Source organism: Platalea leucorodia (genome assembly GCF_965183815.1).
Source record: "Platalea leucorodia genome assembly, chromosome: 6".
NCBI lineage: Eukaryota > Metazoa > Chordata > Aves > Pelecaniformes > Threskiornithidae > Platalea > Platalea leucorodia.
This window is the reverse complement of record NC_138828.1, coordinates 45,205,360-45,222,987: the sequence shown is the minus strand read 5'-3', so window position 1 is coordinate 45,222,987 and position 17,628 is coordinate 45,205,360. Positions and strand designations below refer to the sequence as shown.

Below are 17,628 nucleotides of genomic sequence, written 5' to 3'. Positions count from 1 at the left end.
CAGAAGGTGTTTGAAATTAGCTGCTTTTGCAGGACCAGGACTGATTCACAGCTTATAACAGCTCAGGGCCTGGTCTAAAAAAAGTGATAAAATGATGGAATTGTGCCGATGAACAAGTAAAGTGAAAGCCCCTATACTGACAAAATACACTGGAAGAGATCACTCAAGGCAGAGACATTCAACAAAGTCTGTAGTGACAACAAATTTTTCTGGTGCATATGAAAAAGTCCCATGCATTGCTCTAATACGGTTTCAAGCAGCATCTTAACTGTATACAATTCACTGCCTGGAAAGAAAACCTAATCATATATGTGATCTTTCTATATAGGTTAGGACATCACAAGCTCACTGGCCCCTAGAGTGAGGGCTGGCACTGTCCTGTGGAATTTGACTGGGAGAGGGAAGCTGTTAGGTGACAAAAGGACAGGGGTTGTTCTTCAGACTTTAAATTTTTCCCCCCATTTCAGCTAAGAGTGCATGAACTGAATCAGAAAAATTCCAAGACTGACAGAAAGAAAAGCCAAATTAGGAGCTGCCGAAGCTTTACCTTGAAAAACATGAGTCTGGTAAACTGTCAGAGCTGTTGAAAGCTGATATACTGCAGCCAGATACCTCATCTTTGCTCCCACCTATTATTACTCCGCAGAAAGACACCACAAGTAAATTTGGTGGCAAAGGTCAAATGATACTTTTTTTTTTTCATATCTATTTGGCTGCTTAGAAGGAAGAGGGAAATGAGGGAAATTGACAGTTTTCCATAACAGAAACAGTTCGGATTGATTGCCTGGGGAACCTTGAAGATTTAATGTAAGACTGAAAAATAATTAAGCGTGTCACTAACCTGAGTGGAAAATCTCTCTAACTTTTCTGTCAGACAAATTTCTTCATTTTCCTCTCCAGGAGGAATAGTACAAGAATGACACCACGTAGATGGAGGTGTAAGATAATCACAGCTATCTTATCCTAGGAAAAAGGCACATAAGTAGCCAGCTCCCTGCAGCATCTACCAGAGAGCGAAGAGCCTTCAAGAAACCACTGTAAGGTAAAGCTGAGCAGTAACATCAGTTACACAATAATTATTAGTCATCTGGTTCTGATGTATCACTCTCTTCATCTGCAATTGAAAACTGCTTTCCAGAGGAAGTTTTCCTAGCTGCATCTTAAACATAAGGGAAGCTAATCACAGAGAGATGAAGTGATAAGCTAGACACTGAAGAGGGACCGAAGAGTCATGCACAGATCCTCAGTCGCCTAGGGAGAGGCCAGTACTTGGTCATTCACACCACTTCCCAGCAAGAAATGGATTTGATATTTGTAAAAAGCCATGTGTCTTATGCCAACTTAGCTTCTCGGGAAGAATAGTGCTTATTCTCATTTCAATACATTTAAGCAAACAAAATTATCTACAGATATTGCATGTCAGTTTTTAATCATTCTCCAATGTAGTTAGACTTTTCCAACACAGTCTTCTACTATTAATTTTTATGCAAAATAACCATGAGCAAATATAGCATGGTAAGGTGTTGGCAAGCCTTGATCCTGTAAAATCTCTATTTCAATTTTCTGTTACACAACTGCCTGTTGCCACATTTTCTAACCTTTGAAATAAGCAGGGCTTTTCATACTAGATAATATTTTCCTTTGAGAATGAATACAATATGAACACAGTAATTGGTTTGTTTCTACCTGTAGGCTATCTAGTCACAATGTGAGAGTTTGGGTTTTTTTTTTTTAACATATACACTTAAAAAAGCCTACTGCTATAAAAATTACTGGTTTTTCTATCTCTTTGAAAGTCTAAATCATCCTTGTTTATAGTTCAAAACAAATTCATAAACCAACAAGATTTCACTCAAATTTTGTTTGGAAAAAATCACATCCCTGAAATCACTTGGAAGAAAGGCTGCTGTTCAGATACACACAAATCTCCTCCATGCATGAGTTACAGTGAATATCATATCTGAATTATATTTCAAACTCATTAATTAAACCACATGCTAACTACTGATCTTTATTTCATGAAGAAGATGCATCCCTTTTTAAGCTTATCTTGGATTTACTTTCAAAAAAATTTATTTTTTCCAAAGTCATATATTTATTATTTCTAATACATTCTTACATTTTGTTTTCTCTTCCAAACTGGAAGGTTTTGGGTTCACGCTTTTCATTCCGTTTGCTTATAGAGTACCAAATAAATTGTTGGCATTTAACATTAACTATGTCAGGGTGAAAACACTGTATGCAGGACTGTTAGCAACCATCAGCTCAAAACCACAGGTTTTTTAAGTCTTCATAAATATGGCTTTACTGAGTAAAAGCCTTTCAAAAAACAGTTACATTGTTAGATTAATGCTACTTGATCTTATTTTTAAACCTATAAGAGCTGATATTTTTATAGGCTATTATTAGGATAACTGCCATACTAATCGATTTCTTTTATCCACAGAAAAGACTCCGTCATCAGTGGTTCAAACTTCACCCTCAGCCATTGCTTTGGAATATCACTTGTAGGGATGAAAAAAAGGGTTTGGGGTCCACGCCTTCCAAGCCCTGGCCTCCTGACAGATTTTCTTCAGATGACTGTGATGTTGCCTAGGGTTTGGTAATAGCTATTATTGCTAGGGTACTTCATTGTGTACAGCAATTTTCAAAATGTATTTTGAAAACAGCAGGGATAATGAAGATTTGAGAGGTTGCTTGGAGCACAAAAGAGGACATGAAAGAAGGTACAAAGGTTGATGCTGGAAATAAGTCAAAAGAAACTGCCTGACAGATGGCATCCCAGAAAGGAAGGACTCGATGGTAAGATTCAGATATGAAAGAGAAAAGTCAGTCCAGACGGTGACTGACAGCACTGATTACAAAACTCAATTCCCATTGAAGGCAATGGGAGCTTTACTCCAGTAACAAGGATGATGGCAATGAAGACTATTTTTTTGAAAATCCTGTCGTTTTGCTACAAAATACTCTGGAAGCACTTGTGTAATTCTAAAATTCAAGCGCTCACACCTGGTCAACAGTATAGTTGATAATACCACACTGCAACTTGTATATACAAGCTAGGACTATATAGCAGGCATGTATTTACGAAAGAGAGGAAAAAAACCCACAAATTTCTACATCATATGTAAAAGTGTAGTGCAGGAGCAGGTTTTAGCAAATAAGCATGCACTGCTCTGGGGAAACCTTATTGCAGCCTTTCAATATATAAAGGGGGCTTATAAGAAAGATGGAGAGAGACTTTTAATCAAGGCCTGTAGTGTCAGGACAAGGGGCAACAGTTTTAAATTGAAAGATGGTAGATTTAGATCGGATATAAGGAAGACATTTTTTTATTATGAGGGTATTGAGACACTGGAACAAGTTGCCCAGAGAAGTTGCAGATGCCCCATCATTGAAGTGTTCAAGGTCAGGCTGCACAGGGCACTGAGCAATCTAACCTAGTGAAAGATGCCCCTGTCCATGGCAGGGCAGTCAGACTAAATGATCTTTAAGGTCCCTTACAGCCCAACCCATTCTACAATTCTAAAACTAAATTCCAGGAGAGTTCTTTAAAAACACCTTTTCCATCTTAGACGTACTGCTTTGCATTAGCAACTTCACATTATGCTATTCACTTTAAAAAAAAAAAAAAAAAGTTAAAAAAGAGAGATGAGCTTTTATCTTCACCAGTTACTGTCAGCAAACTGTTAAGTGGTGTTCTGGTAAGCACCTGGCAAATCCCTGACCAGCTCAGCCTATAGAATCCTAATGAGTAAGGTTTCCTGTAAGTAACCTCTACTGAGGCAGGGAGGGAAAGAAAAGATTTTTTCTTTATTCTTAGCTGGTTAAGATACACATTCCTGTGGTAGATTCTATTCATATTGAAATCCAAAATACAGCCTTGATATCAAACAAAGTTCAATACCAGGAAAATGGGAACCATTTGGAAATAGCAAAAGATCACATTCATATCTATATGTACCCAAGAATTCAAGCTACAGAGGAATGAATATACAGCTCTGCAGATATTCCACAGAGTAATTAAAATATCTTAAGGCCATAGTCTCCTCTTTATATGCAATGTATCAATGTAGGCAAATATTTCCATTCAGTACTAAAAAAAAAAAAAAAAAGTTATTTCCCACTCATGTTCCAAAGCCAGGGGTAAAACACACTTCCTTCTTACGATTTTCAGCCTAGTGTACCGCACAGACCACCTTGACGGCTACATCACTTCACATTTAAACACTGCCTGACATCACGCTCTGCCCAGCCATGGCAAACATGATTCAGGGAGGCTACCCCAAGTCCTGCATCAGCATATTACCAAGCATCAATGCTGCTAATGTCCACAGTGCCATGGGGAAACTGAGGCCCTCCTCTCCACATGCACTGTTGTTCTTTGGACATCCTCTGCAAAGCCTGTCTCTGCTACGGACATCAAAAACACCACAACACGTCGGGAAGCGAAGTTAGGCAGCCCCACTAAAAATCTCCCCTTGGAGCTCAAAGAGCATCACCAAGCTGCAGTTTCCACACCAAAACATCCCGAACTACTCAGTCCTTCCAACCTTCAGGCTGCAGAGAGAGACTGTTTTGTAACAAGTGCAGTAGCACGGGTCTATTAAGTTGGGGGGATACAGAACAGGTGAGTGCACTGACAGCTAACATGCGATAAGCAGCACCCGCGTCTCGCTAACTTTTCCCTTCATGTCAAGAGACAGGCCTGCCTTCTCAGAGCACTAGTACAAAAAGGTGATCACATGTACAACAGAAGAAAACAAGCTTATAAAGTCTCCTCTCGAGAAGCAGCCTCAGTTTGATACATAAAAATATGAAGCATGCTTTATTCACACATTTTTCAACTCACTACAACATTAAAATTCCACAGGTCATGTTTGTACGATGCAGTTAGCATAAAACTAAGAGCTTACTGCAATCAAAATAAAATATTCCTCACTGGCACTACTTCAATAATTGACCTAACCTGGGGTCATTTTAAAACAGTTTAAAATGCATCATTAATCCAGGGTATTCCGAAGCAGCTTTACTAATATGCGATAATAAATCAGAACAGAGAAGCTAGGTTACAGTTAGCATGCATTTAAAAAAAATAATAATATGATAACAATATACGCCAGAGATGCGGATCAGAGCAACATGAAAGAGAAAGCATAGGTAGCATGATAGCAACATAACTTGGAATGTCCAGAAATATATTTGATAGGATATATTTTCCTTATTCTTCTCCTGGCCGTACATTTTCCTTTCCTTCATGTTTCCTTCCTGTCACTTCCATCCTAACACTCTGGCAGCTTATCACTCTCCATTATCATTAAAAGAGAGTAGCTGGTCTCTCTACCAACTAGATCAGCAAAACAGAGGTTAATCTGCAATATGAAGAAGGTTACTAACTGGAAGAGAAGGTCAGTCGTTTGATTATTTTAGATCACAGGATGTCAGGAGAAAAGCAGGTTAGCAAAGTATATTGCAAAAATGGCAGTCTTGGGCAAGTATTTTTTGAACAAACATGTGTACGGTCTCCTAAAGAAATGCATATGAGAGTCCATTGTCCAAAGAGTAGAAACAACTAACAGGAAAGACTGGAAAGAATCAAGCGTATAAATTAAACGAGCCAACATCTTTATTGCCTACATATTTCAAGACTTAGAAGTAGAGAGGAAAAAAAAGTTCAGTAGATCGTCTGAAGTTATCAGTGTTCAAAAACTGAACATAAAGCCAGCCTACATACAATCTGTGCATAAAGAGGGGAGACAAAAAACAAACCAAAAAATCCACATTTATTTGGAAAAAAAAAAAAAAAAAAAAAGGAAAATGCCAAAGACACAGTAGATTGTACTGAATTTATACTCATAAACATACGCTTTGCCATGTATTTGCATGGTGTTTTCAGAAAATCGTTCCACTCCTCATAAGATTGTTAGGGCATGTTACATTAAGAAAAATAAACTCCCTCTCCCTGCAGGAAGCAAAGATTGTCTCCTCACCTCCTCCTGCCCATAAACAAACATACACGTGTGTATGTATACACATGTGTGTGTATATAAAAAAGAGGAAAAACTCAAAGCCCACACTAATAATCGTTTCTGAAGAATCTAGTCTACTAACAATTTCTTTAAAATGCATTGAAGAGTCTCAATTCACTGAATTTTAGTTTTAAACTCAATTTAGTAAGATTTTACTCTCATAAGTCACAGAACAAACATTTCTACAACACAAGAAAAAGGCAGGTTTTTCCAAGACCTCTGTCTGAAGGGGTTACAGTGTGCACAGGCAGTAAATACACGTGTCCTGGGCTTGATCTCCTGCATTCCTTTGTCATGCACATCCATTCCAGATGCAGAAGCAGGTTGCTGCTTAGCATGATGCCATCTCCACTTCCCTTCTCTCAATATAAAATAAAATTTTTCTTCATTGCTTCTGAAGGAGACATCTGTTGTGCGTCTTGAGCATTTGGAGAAAAATTTCTCTCTCACTTGTTCATACTGAAGCTGCTTCAATGAAAGCACCTTCATCTTCAGTGACTGCACTATTACTCTGTGTGGGGTCAGCATATGAACCGCAGCACTTGGAATTTCTGAGTAGTAATTTGCTGAGATACCACCTCAGTTTTTATAAAAAGCAAGTCTCACGTTAATAACAACTCTTTGTCAAGCAGTTTCTCTCTACGCTTTGTATATGGATGGCTTAAACGTCTCAGCATCTTTACTGCTCTTGGTGCATCCTCTCCTCATGAAGCAAGCAGACAGGGAAGATGGGGAAAGATCACATAAGGTAGCGGACTGTGTTTCCAGTCAGATTTATTTCCCACCCCTCTGCAGCTTTGTTGCTTTCCCTGAGGGAGCTCCAGAAGCTCCCTGCCCTCCTCTGCAGCCCCTCCTGCACACATGGCATCTCTGTTTGCAGTGCTCGAGATGCCAGCTTTCAATTTTGTTTTTAAATTCCATTAGTATATATAGGCAGTTGGTGGAGGTGAACACAATTTCACTTTCATGTTAGCAAAGCATAGACTAATACACATGTTCTGGCATGGCCTTCATTGGGCTTGTATCTCTTAAATGGATTACTTTAGGGAAAACGGAGAGATAAAACCATTCTTCTCTCAGACCGCTATATAGATCAAGAAGTAATATAAATCAAAATAAAATCTGACCATCATTAGGAGGAGGGGCTCCATATACTTGGAGAAATTCCCACTGCTTCTCAATCATTGGGAATTATGTCAAGGATGCCCTTATGCTGCAAAAGACTTAATCTGATGTGAAACACAGATTAAATATACTGCAGGAATACTTTGCTGTGAGGCTTTTGCATGTCATTTTTGAGCTTTCTGCTAATTTTTTACAGCCATCCCAAGTACTTTTTATGTCTATGTATGCTGTGTGTCTAACAATTTTGTAACTTTAGTGGAGAATTCATTACTTAATATCATAAAAGTTCTGGATTTACATTTTTATACTGGTGTTATAATTGCAAAATTTGATCAGCAATTTGACTATCACTTTAGTTTATGTTGAGCAATTCTGGAAAAACAACATCCGTTCAAGTCTGTCATTCATTTTGTATCCATATCAAATGCAACTTAAAATGTAGTCATTTATCAGAGCCTGAAAAATAGCAATATATTTCTTGTAGGATGGCATTAATGTGTCTTTTCCATGCGTTCCCTATGCTAATGTGAAACTACCACTCTGTAGAAAAAGCAATCTAAAAATTTGCAAGGTTCAAGCAATCCAATATAATAATTTACCCAGCAATCAAACGAGATATCAAAAACATTAAAGAAGCTGAAATGTGTTTTTCCCCAAAAAAAGAACAAATAAAAAGGAGATAAAGAGGCAAGAGACGGAGGTGTGCTGCTATGTGTAAAATAAGAGGGCTTTCCCCATTGAAGGACCACAGTAGATAGTTTGCCTCTCATGTAAAAAAATATATATATAAAAAGCAAACTATTGCATTAAACCATGTATTGCATTCTGTGCAAGACATGATTCAGAGCTGGTGAACCACTGAAGGATACTGGTTCAGCACAAGATTTGGTACAATTTAGTGTCTCCTCAAGTTATCTAGCTCTGGGTAACTCCTGCTGCATCCGTGCAGGCTTTGCTAGGCACTGGCAAAATTTTGCCAAGGGTATAGCTAATCTGTGCAGAAGAGAGATTTCAATTGCCACTACCTGTTGGAGCTAACTCGTGTGTGTGGGAATCTCTCAAACCTCCCAAGTACATGTGCACTTGTTTGACCTTGCCTTCTCCGACACAACCACGTAAAGCTTCAGCAGCATTACCCAAAACTTACATTACAAGCACAACTTATAGCCCAGGGATTGGATGACTAAACAGAAAAAACAAACTGCCTGTGACAGACAATTATCCTATCTAATGCAAAATTGGGAGATTTTAGTCACAGTGAGGCAAAAACATATGGGATAAAATACTTATCTCACACTATAGAAGCTGTTAACATTGCAGGAATATACATGCAGGGCCTGTATTTCCCAGACACTGGCTCTGAACAGAGACACAGGGAGCCCTTGCTCTTCCCCGTCTTCATCTATAAACAGAACTTGTCACAGGCTGGCTATAAAATGTTCTTGCTTGTACTAAACATTTGTTTGCATTCTCCTAGTACTTAATTTATGGAAAACGATTTCCAGAGAGCAACAATAAGTAAACAGGCTAAAATTTCCTAAACAAACTCATCTGTTATTCTATTTTAAGTACAAATATGAAAAATTATGCTTCTTTACGCAAATGAGCACCTTAAGTTAGTCTGATAAATCTACACTTACACACTTCAGCGAGCAATCCAATTTCTAAAGAACCCTGTATTAACACTGGTATCCTGACCAAATTCTAGTTCAGATAATTACTCTGCCTAGCTAAATCTCTTAGCAGTATCGCATCCTGTCATAAACTGCTGTATAGCACAGAAGTAAACTGTTAAATCTCCACTGCATCTTAAGCATGGAATCAATGGTTTATCGCCGATCGATGAAACATTTAAGTTGTATGGGCCAGATTTTCTAGTCTACTGTGTCCAATTTGCACTGTAAATTTGGAATTTTAAAAAAAAAAAACCAAAAACAAAAAACCCCAAACAAACAAAAAAAACAAACAAAAAAACAAACAAAAAACAAAAACAAAAACAAAAAACACAACAAAAAACCAAAAAAAACACCACCTCACAACCTGGAAAAGTGTAGGAAACTGCACTGGACATGGTAACTCTTAGCTGGCACAAACCTGACAAGTTTCAGGGCACTGCATGTTCACGGCACTGCCAGATGTCACCAATCTCCAAACTCCTTGCTGCTGCAGCTCTCATGGGGGTTACTGCTCACATGGTTCTGAAGAAGACATGCAAATATTCTTCAACTATTTCAGGGAAACGTCTGGCAGATAGGCTTAAACTGTTGTGGAGGTGGTTTCAGATGATCCAATGAAGCATCTGTCAAATGTCATTATGTCCTGCCACCAGAGATTTGGCTGAAAAATTCAGGCATTGGATGGTAACCAACAGCTGGAGGTGACGGGGGAAAGGGATGCTGTAGTTATCCATTAAATCTACATGTGGCTAGATGAAAACCTCATATTTCAGCTAGTGACTACTTCCTAGAGTGCAGGCAGAGGTCTTCAATAAACAGGATCCAACCAGAAGAAAGAGAGGATAGGAAATTCCATCAATAAGTTCTGCCAAGAGATCTTAAAATAGCAGCATAAGATAACACTGTCCCTGTGAAACAGTACCTTGAACACGAACATGGCAGCTCTGACCCTGCAGAGTACAAACATCCAGAAAGGAGTGGGATATTGTAGCCTATGTATTTCTATGTTAGCTGCACATACACCTCACCATTTTTATTCCTACAATTCTCTTAATAGATTGCTATTAGTCTGGCAATTAAATAGCTGACTTGAATCACCAGGTGTTTGCACAGACTTGGAGTCACGTCATCTTCTCTATGAAGAAAGATGTGTGAAAATTATGGAAATGAAAGTGAAGAATTTGAAAGAGAAGCATGAAATCCGGTTAAATTCCTGCAATAGATTTTCTTCCTCTCCTTTACCTCTTGAGCAAACCTCCTTAAGTTGGTCTCTTCTGTAGCGGTTTTTCATAAAGAGAAGGGAAGGGATTTCTCTGTTGAAGACATATTTTGAGAAAGATTACCCAGCCAAGCCCATCACCCAGTGAAACTCCTCCAAATGTGACAATTGTCAAAAACAGTTTGAAACCAATGAATCACAATAGAGCTTGACCTTAAAAACCAGTTTACACCGGAATTCTCAGAAAGGAGTTGCTTTAGCAGGTTGACGTCTCCTAATAAAGCCTTTTCACATTTCAAAGAAACATTAAAAAACTGGGACTGCTATTTCCTTCAGTCAGCGTAATTTGGTCTCTTGACAGTGAGGAACATTTATGATAGATATAGGACTTTTAGCTTGCGATTCCTGAGCTGCATTGTATTTAACTTGTCAACCTCTGAGTTAATTTTTTTCAGCCTTATTTAAAGTAAACAAACATGTCTGCTCCTGGCCCCAATCCATTGAAATAGTTAGCATACACTCAGTTTTGCTGAAGTCAATTGCTATAAATGTGTGCATCAGCATAATGCTAGACAAAGACCATAAGTTACCTGTCTGAGCATTAAAAAAAAAAAAAAAAAAAGAAAGAAAGAAAAGCTGAATTGCTCTTTCTTCTATATGTGAACAGACACCTGCCTACACACATGGCTGCACCTCCACTGAACGGCACGTGCAGTGGCACAGTGCAGTCTGGCTCCCAACTGGGATGTACCTATGGTACCACTGCACTTCCCCGGACCCAAACACAAGAGCTACATTCCCTGCACAGGGAGATGAGGAATTTTAGGAAAGAAGTGAGCACCATGTCCCAGTGAGGGGACAAAACACAGCTTGGGTATGCCCCCCTAATCAGTGAGCAATCTTGCATCCCACTGCTTCAATAAGGCCACGGAGTCCCCGTCATCGCAGTGGCCTTTCTGCAAGTCCAAATGTTGGCGTGCACAGAGGTTTCTTGGATTTGTGTTTTGATTTGGATTAATCTGAAATGACTGTGCTTTAAAAAAAAAAAAGGTAACTACACACAATAATATTAGCTGAAATGCAATACAAACACCGAGTTAAATGGAAAGAAAACTAAATATAGAAACCAGCCCATTTTATCCTGTAAGATATACTCTGTTTAGTAACATTCCTGAAAATTGATAGGTATTAAATTAACCACAGGAGGGCTCCCTCTGGTATACTGAATACAACAGAAACATACTGTTAATTGCCAAAAATAATATTGCATCTTAAAAGTAACAAAGGTTTTAGACCGCAAACGATATTTTCCTCAGTAGGCTCCAATATATACAGGGGAATAAAATTATACATGAACAATTCAGATAAAGAAGTGAATTACAGAAGTGTTAACTGTATGACTGTTAAATACTTAAATGGCAAACGCAGATTCCCAATGCACTGTATTTTAAAACACTAAGCTCTGTTTTGCCATGCCACGTATAGGGGCTCTTGGAGCTGACACACTGGCACAGCAATGAGCAGGGCTGTAGAATAAAAGAGGACTGAACACACCAGGTCCCAGCTGCTGCTCTGGGGAGAGAAATGAGGACTTGCTTGGAACAGCACATGCATAGAAACTGAGCATAGGAAGTGAGGTTTCATTTTACCAGTATTTTTTTATGGTCAGCCATGCACTCTCCCAAAATAGTAAAAATTAATGTCAGCAATGGTCGAGCAGTTACTTTTGTAGACTTGGTCCTGTTTGTCACTCCATACTTTATTTACTCGTCTGTTAAAGAGAAACAAAACTCTCCCGCCTCACAAGTTTGTGGTGAAAGCAAAGGTAAGTAACTGAGACAGCGGAACTAAATACATAGGTAACTGACAGTGTCCTGACAGTGCAGTCATAGGAAATAGGTGTCTATTTGTGTCCTACCCAAGCCATACTCAGTAAAAGATTTTGTAGCTGTTGAAATCAACTAGAAAAGTGAGGGAAATACAGCTGGGGGGGGGGGGGGGGGGGGATGGATGGATTCACTTTCAAGATGCAGCTTTTATGCAGCTCCAGAAACAGAATTCACCCACCCAAGCTTTGTACTTCACTGGCACCAATAGTGAGTAAACAGAGTTAACTATCCTGGAACAATTATGATTATCAGAACCTGTGTTGTACTAAACAGTAGGAAACATTGCACTTTGGGGTAAATTTAAACTTTCACCTCTTTCACAGACTTCAGAAACTAAACACTGTTTGCAAGACAGATTTCAGGCTGAAACTGCTTCTGGATTCAGGAGCGCAAGTTAGTACTTTCACAGCCACCAGGTTTGGCAGGGGGATTTTGTGCCTGATTGCCAACTACAATACAGGCCCAGGATTTGTAAGAACTGAGTTCTCCTTATCCTGAGGAGTTCATTTAAATCCGTACCTCACATATCCCAAGAGAAAGACCTAATCATGAGGCTAACCAGACAGAAATACAGAATTCACAGGACAAGGGAAAGAGAGTGCGACTCTATCGCATGGAACAACGCTTTCCCCTGACAGCATGGCTGTAGTTTGGTCTTTGCTCTGAGCACTGTGCATGCACCAAAATAAAAAGGGCCAACACCACTGAGAGCTCCTCCCGCAGAAGTGCCTAAATCAGGAGGTTAAAGTAGCGTGCCCCACCGTGCCAAAGCAGAAGTGAAACGAAGCCAGAAGTCTACCTTCTTTCCTTACTTTACACATCATAAAGCATTTCAGTAATACACCTACGAATAAGTATTACAGAGCATCTGTGACTAAGAGATGCTGCTGTTCCATCCAATTTTAAGCGAGGAGATTTGACACCGGGAAGCAGGGAGATGACAATTGAATGAAAAAAGTACCAAATGAAGTTGAAATGCATTAGGGGTTACTCCACTAGACGGCCCTCCTTTCGGCCAACCACACTGGCATCCCATAAAAACAGAAAGAAACATCTCTCTCAACACTTTTCACCAAATACCTATATTACAGACACTGGAAAGCTGCTGCAGTAAATCCGGTTCTTTTATATGAAGTTGTTTTTCATATATTGAAAGTATATAAACAGACAAGGAAAAAGCCTTACTGTAGCCAGACAAAGTAGCACTAACTTTAGATAGCATCAGATAACCAGGTTTGGGCTAGGATTACATCCTACTGGTTGTACTGCACTGTTGCTTCTCCTCCGCAGAAAACAAAACTGACATTAAAAGTTTTATCAGAATAATTTAGTATATAAAAACCCTGGCCTTGGGATTTTGTCAAAAGAAAAGATCAGACAGGATACTTGTATCACATGCATAATATTTCAGTGACTAAAAAAAAAAAAGACAAAGTTAAACTAGCTGTAAAAACCATAATCAAAACTCAAGGACACCATAATGTGTTAAGGAATTTATAAGACTTTTTTTAAAAAGCAATAAAAATATCCTATTCAATTTCCCTTATTCCCATAGTACAGCAAGGAAGACTGACTTAAAAAGAATTAAACCAGAAATTGATTATATTATTTTTCCTCACGTGTACCACTTTATTGTCAAACTATATTTTATGGAGAGCTTGTTACTCCATGTAACTCACAACCTTAATATCTGTACCTTTATCCTTGAAGTTCCACTTGTGATAAACCAGAAGTAAATAACAATTATTGAAATATAAAGACCAAGTCTATCAAGTTCACAAGTGAAAACCTTAGGAAACTATGATAGGTTAAAAAAAAAGTAAGTTTCTATGAAACACTTAGATGTCAATAATGCATATAGAATTAATGTACAGTGATCAAAATCATTAATGCTGTCCGAAATCAGGGTTGTCAATATCACTTTCTCGTTTTTTAATCTTTCCTAAAGAAGAAAAGAAGAGCTTCTCTGCTCAGAAACAGAATTTGCACAATGACAAAAAAATACTCTTATGTAACTTATTGCAGTACTATTTTAAAGAATAAAAAAGTCAACTTATTTTGTCACATTGGAATTTCTAGGTAGCATTAAAGAGCACAAGTGCCCTCTTCTAGGCACTGGGAATGACACAGTCCCCAGGGGACACTGTTCTACACATCGATAGAAGATTTTTGCATCATGGACTGCTTTTGAACAGCTTCTCTGCCTATTGCTGTCAGGATATCAATGCCTCCTCCATCAGCCTGTTATCCCTCCTTCGCTTTGGTGCTGTGGCAAGCAGCTTAGGTGGTGGGAGAAGCTGACAGAGTCCTCATTCACATGGAAGTTTGGGGATGTCTGCTTTAGCAATGAATTGGAAAGTTTAATTTTCAACTAGTCAGAAAATCAGGATTTCACCATGCCATCTCCCCCCAAAAAACTGAAGATCAGTAACATTAATTTAATTGTGATTAAAACAAGATGGCGTGTTTATAAGCATTACTGCCAAGGTCAGAATACCACTAGACACACATCTCACTCACGAGGGCAAAACCAGTTCAGCCTATGGCTAAGTCATTGACAGCTCTGCCCCTCTTTCATGGTCAGGACGTACCACAGCAGCCTGACTATAGGTCACTGGCTCATGTGCTGACTCCACATACATACCTATGTAACGTAACACAACTTGAGAACGTGTAAGAAGAGTCTGCTGCAGTTTCAGTAAGACTGACCTTTAAACTTGTGTTAAGTCACACTAAGTATTGGGTAACTGAACACCTCAAGGGCAAAGAATGACTGCACTGAATGTTGAAATTCTTGCATCTCCTACTAACTTAATAGGGGGAAAAAAGTTGTATGTCTATGACACTATTTCACTATTCTAATGTAGTCTTTTATAGTATGACCTCATTTCTAGTGTAGTCTTGAAGAAATACACTAAGCATCTTCTTACAATTTCCTTTATATTTAGAAGAGTTGAACTCAAAACTTGTATTTCAACCCTTGTTCCTTGTATGCATTTTGGGTTATAACGTGCACATCAAAAGACACAAGTACCATAATCGCATTACTCACCTCTACTTCAACCTGCTATCCTCACTGGGTAATGACATTGCCAACATGACTTCAATTCTGACAGTGATAGTGGAATTACATTAGAGTCAGCTGTAAGGTTCAAAGTTTCATTGCTCATTTTTATTGTTTTCCCATTAAACAGTCCCATTACAGCTCAATTAGTATTCGGGTGGGGAGAAAAGGAAAAAAAAGGGAAAAAAAAAAGGAAGCTAGTTAAAAGCCCCTTTCAGAGAATCTAGGATTTAAAATTTGCTGGGGTCTCATTAGCAAGTCTCACTAGCCCTTCATGTATGCTCAGCTGCTGACCTCCAAGGTTTTCTTCCACCATTTTATGCACAACTTTAAAAAAAAAGTTATTTCCCTCTGAGTGCTATCCACTCATGCTGTGCAGTCTTGAACATTAGAAATTTCATCTTATGTCAAGGCATGTATCTTTAAAAGAGCCGTGCAACAAACATGGAAATCATTACTTGCATTGAACGCCTTAGCTTTCCTAAATCACAAAGTAAATTAGAAACTGCAAAGATTACAGTATGCACCTTGTAAACTAATGACAGACACTTATGATTGTGTATAATTTTCTTTCAGCAGAAATTACTTCCAACTAAAATCTAGCACCTGACACCTACTGCATTTTAAAACCCTCGGAAAGATAAAGTAAGCTTCAAATTAAGAAGCTATCCCTAACTTCCTCCTGTAGTAATAAAGTATCTTCCATTCAGCATATTTCATTAACCAAAGTTACGATACTTTGGAGGACTAACTTCTGTAATGGATAGCTGTATTAACAAAGAATCAAATATGTTATTGTTCAATTGAAGCTGTTGACTTAAATACATTTAGCATGTGGAAAGTGCATTATATACATGGGTGATGACCCTTGAAATTAAGACTACTAATACACTAAAATGATACATGATGCTAATACATTCTAACATGAAGGTTATGCGAGTGGTAAACAAGCTAAAAGATCAAACAGTCCCATAATTTCTTACTAATGATCTATGAAATATTTATATTATATTTAAATTACACTGACAATTACAGTGTAGGCGCATAGCACTGTTGAACAGAACAAATATAAGCTTTGGTAAATTACAGGCAGGCTTTTAAAGCACTGCATTACAACAACTCCCTAAAACTAAACTTCACTTAATGCAGTCATACTGTGATTTATGAGCCATACATAAACCCAGCGAGTTGAAGAATAACTTAAGAAAAAAATAGCTTATGTCAACTGCTGTTATTAATAACAGTGATTGAGGAGATTGCAAACTGGAAATATTTAAAAGTTCGTTGTGGCATCAGTCTGACAAGCAGTTACACGCAGCATAGTTGTATCGGGGCACATTAGTAACATTCGGGAGAGAAAAAGACTGCCAGTTAGTTCTGTCGAGTTTTCAACAGAAAGGAAGAGGAAACAAAAAAATCCAGGCGGTGTCAGATGGATCCCGAGCAATTTGAGCGGACATACAGCCACACACCAGTTCAAGAAGTATTACAGGTAGGCAAATAAATAAAAGTTGCGGTAAAAACTCTCGCAATGAAAATCAGAGACCAGCCTCAGCCTCGGCTAACCAACGAAGCATGCAAGACCCCACGCCCTCCTAATTTCACAGCCAGCTTCTGTGACTGCCCACCCTTGCCCTTCCCGGGGAAACCCAAGCCGGCGGGCTCATTTGTTCGCCCACAACTTTCACTCTCCAGCGCGGAGGCAGGACAGGCGCAGGTGCTGCCGCCCTCCTCTCCTCTCCTCCCCTCCGCCCCGCACCGCGCCGCGCCGCTCCGCCGGCCGCCGCGCCCCGCACCCCTCCGCCGGCGCCGGGCCCCACGCTCGCAGCCCCGGAGGGGCGAGCGCCGGGGCCGGGCCCCGAGAGGCGGCAGCCAGCCCGCCCGCCGCCGGCCGGCGGAGCGGGGCACCGCGGAGCAGCGCTCCCGGGCGGCTTCGCACCTACCTGCGGCTCGGCGGGCTTCACCAGGTGCTTTTCCCTGTAGAGAGCCCAGAGGCCGATGTCGGGCAGGAAAATCAGAGCCGCGGTGAAGAGCAGCGTCATTTGCAGAAACCTCTTCTGTTTCCTCTTCATGGCCAAAGCCGGGCTGCTCTGGTGACGGCGGCAGCGGCGGCAGCTACCCCAGCACCGCGGGGCCAGGTCCTTCCCTCCCCGCCGTCCCTCGGAGGGGCCCGGCGCCGCGGAGAAACTTCGCCCGCCCGCCCGCCTCACGACCGCCCACCCCGTGCCCGGGCGGGGCCGCCCCCCGCGGCGGCGGCGGCGGGGCCGGAGCCGGCGGCCGCTCCCCTCGCCCCGGCGCGGCGCTGCGCGGCGGCGGTGCCGCTCCCGGGGGAGCTCATGGATCCACCTGCGCACGGAGCAGCAAACAGCTCAACGCACAGCCGGGGGGGAGAGCAAACAAAAATAAAAAAATCAAAATAAAATAAAAAAAAAAAAGAGGTTCCCCCCCCAACCCGAATCCGGTAAACAGCGTTGGCCCGGGAGAGCGCCCCCTCCTCCCGGCCGCGGGAGCGCTAGCGGTGCGCGCAGCCCCCGCCGTTCGCCGCGCCCGCCCGCCTCACGTCCCCCTGCCTGCCCGGGCCCGGGGCGAGGGGGCGCGGCATCATGAGCTCATCACGCGCAATTTG

General features: G+C 40.5%; 1 protein-coding gene across 1 annotated transcript in view; it reads right to left on the bottom strand.

The window, feature by feature from the left end:
- The window catches only part of GALNTL6 (polypeptide N-acetylgalactosaminyltransferase like 6), a gene marked incomplete at both ends in the record, with an annotated part of 483,371 nt that extends 466,297 nt beyond the window's left edge, over positions 1-17,074 (bottom strand). Inside the window, one exon of the mRNA XM_082315259.1 lies at positions 16,946-17,074. Within this exon, the coding sequence (XP_082171385.1) occupies positions 16,946-17,074 (129 nt within the window). The remainder of the gene's footprint in view (positions 1-16,945) is intronic.
- Between the last annotated feature and the right edge of the window lie 554 nt (positions 17,075-17,628).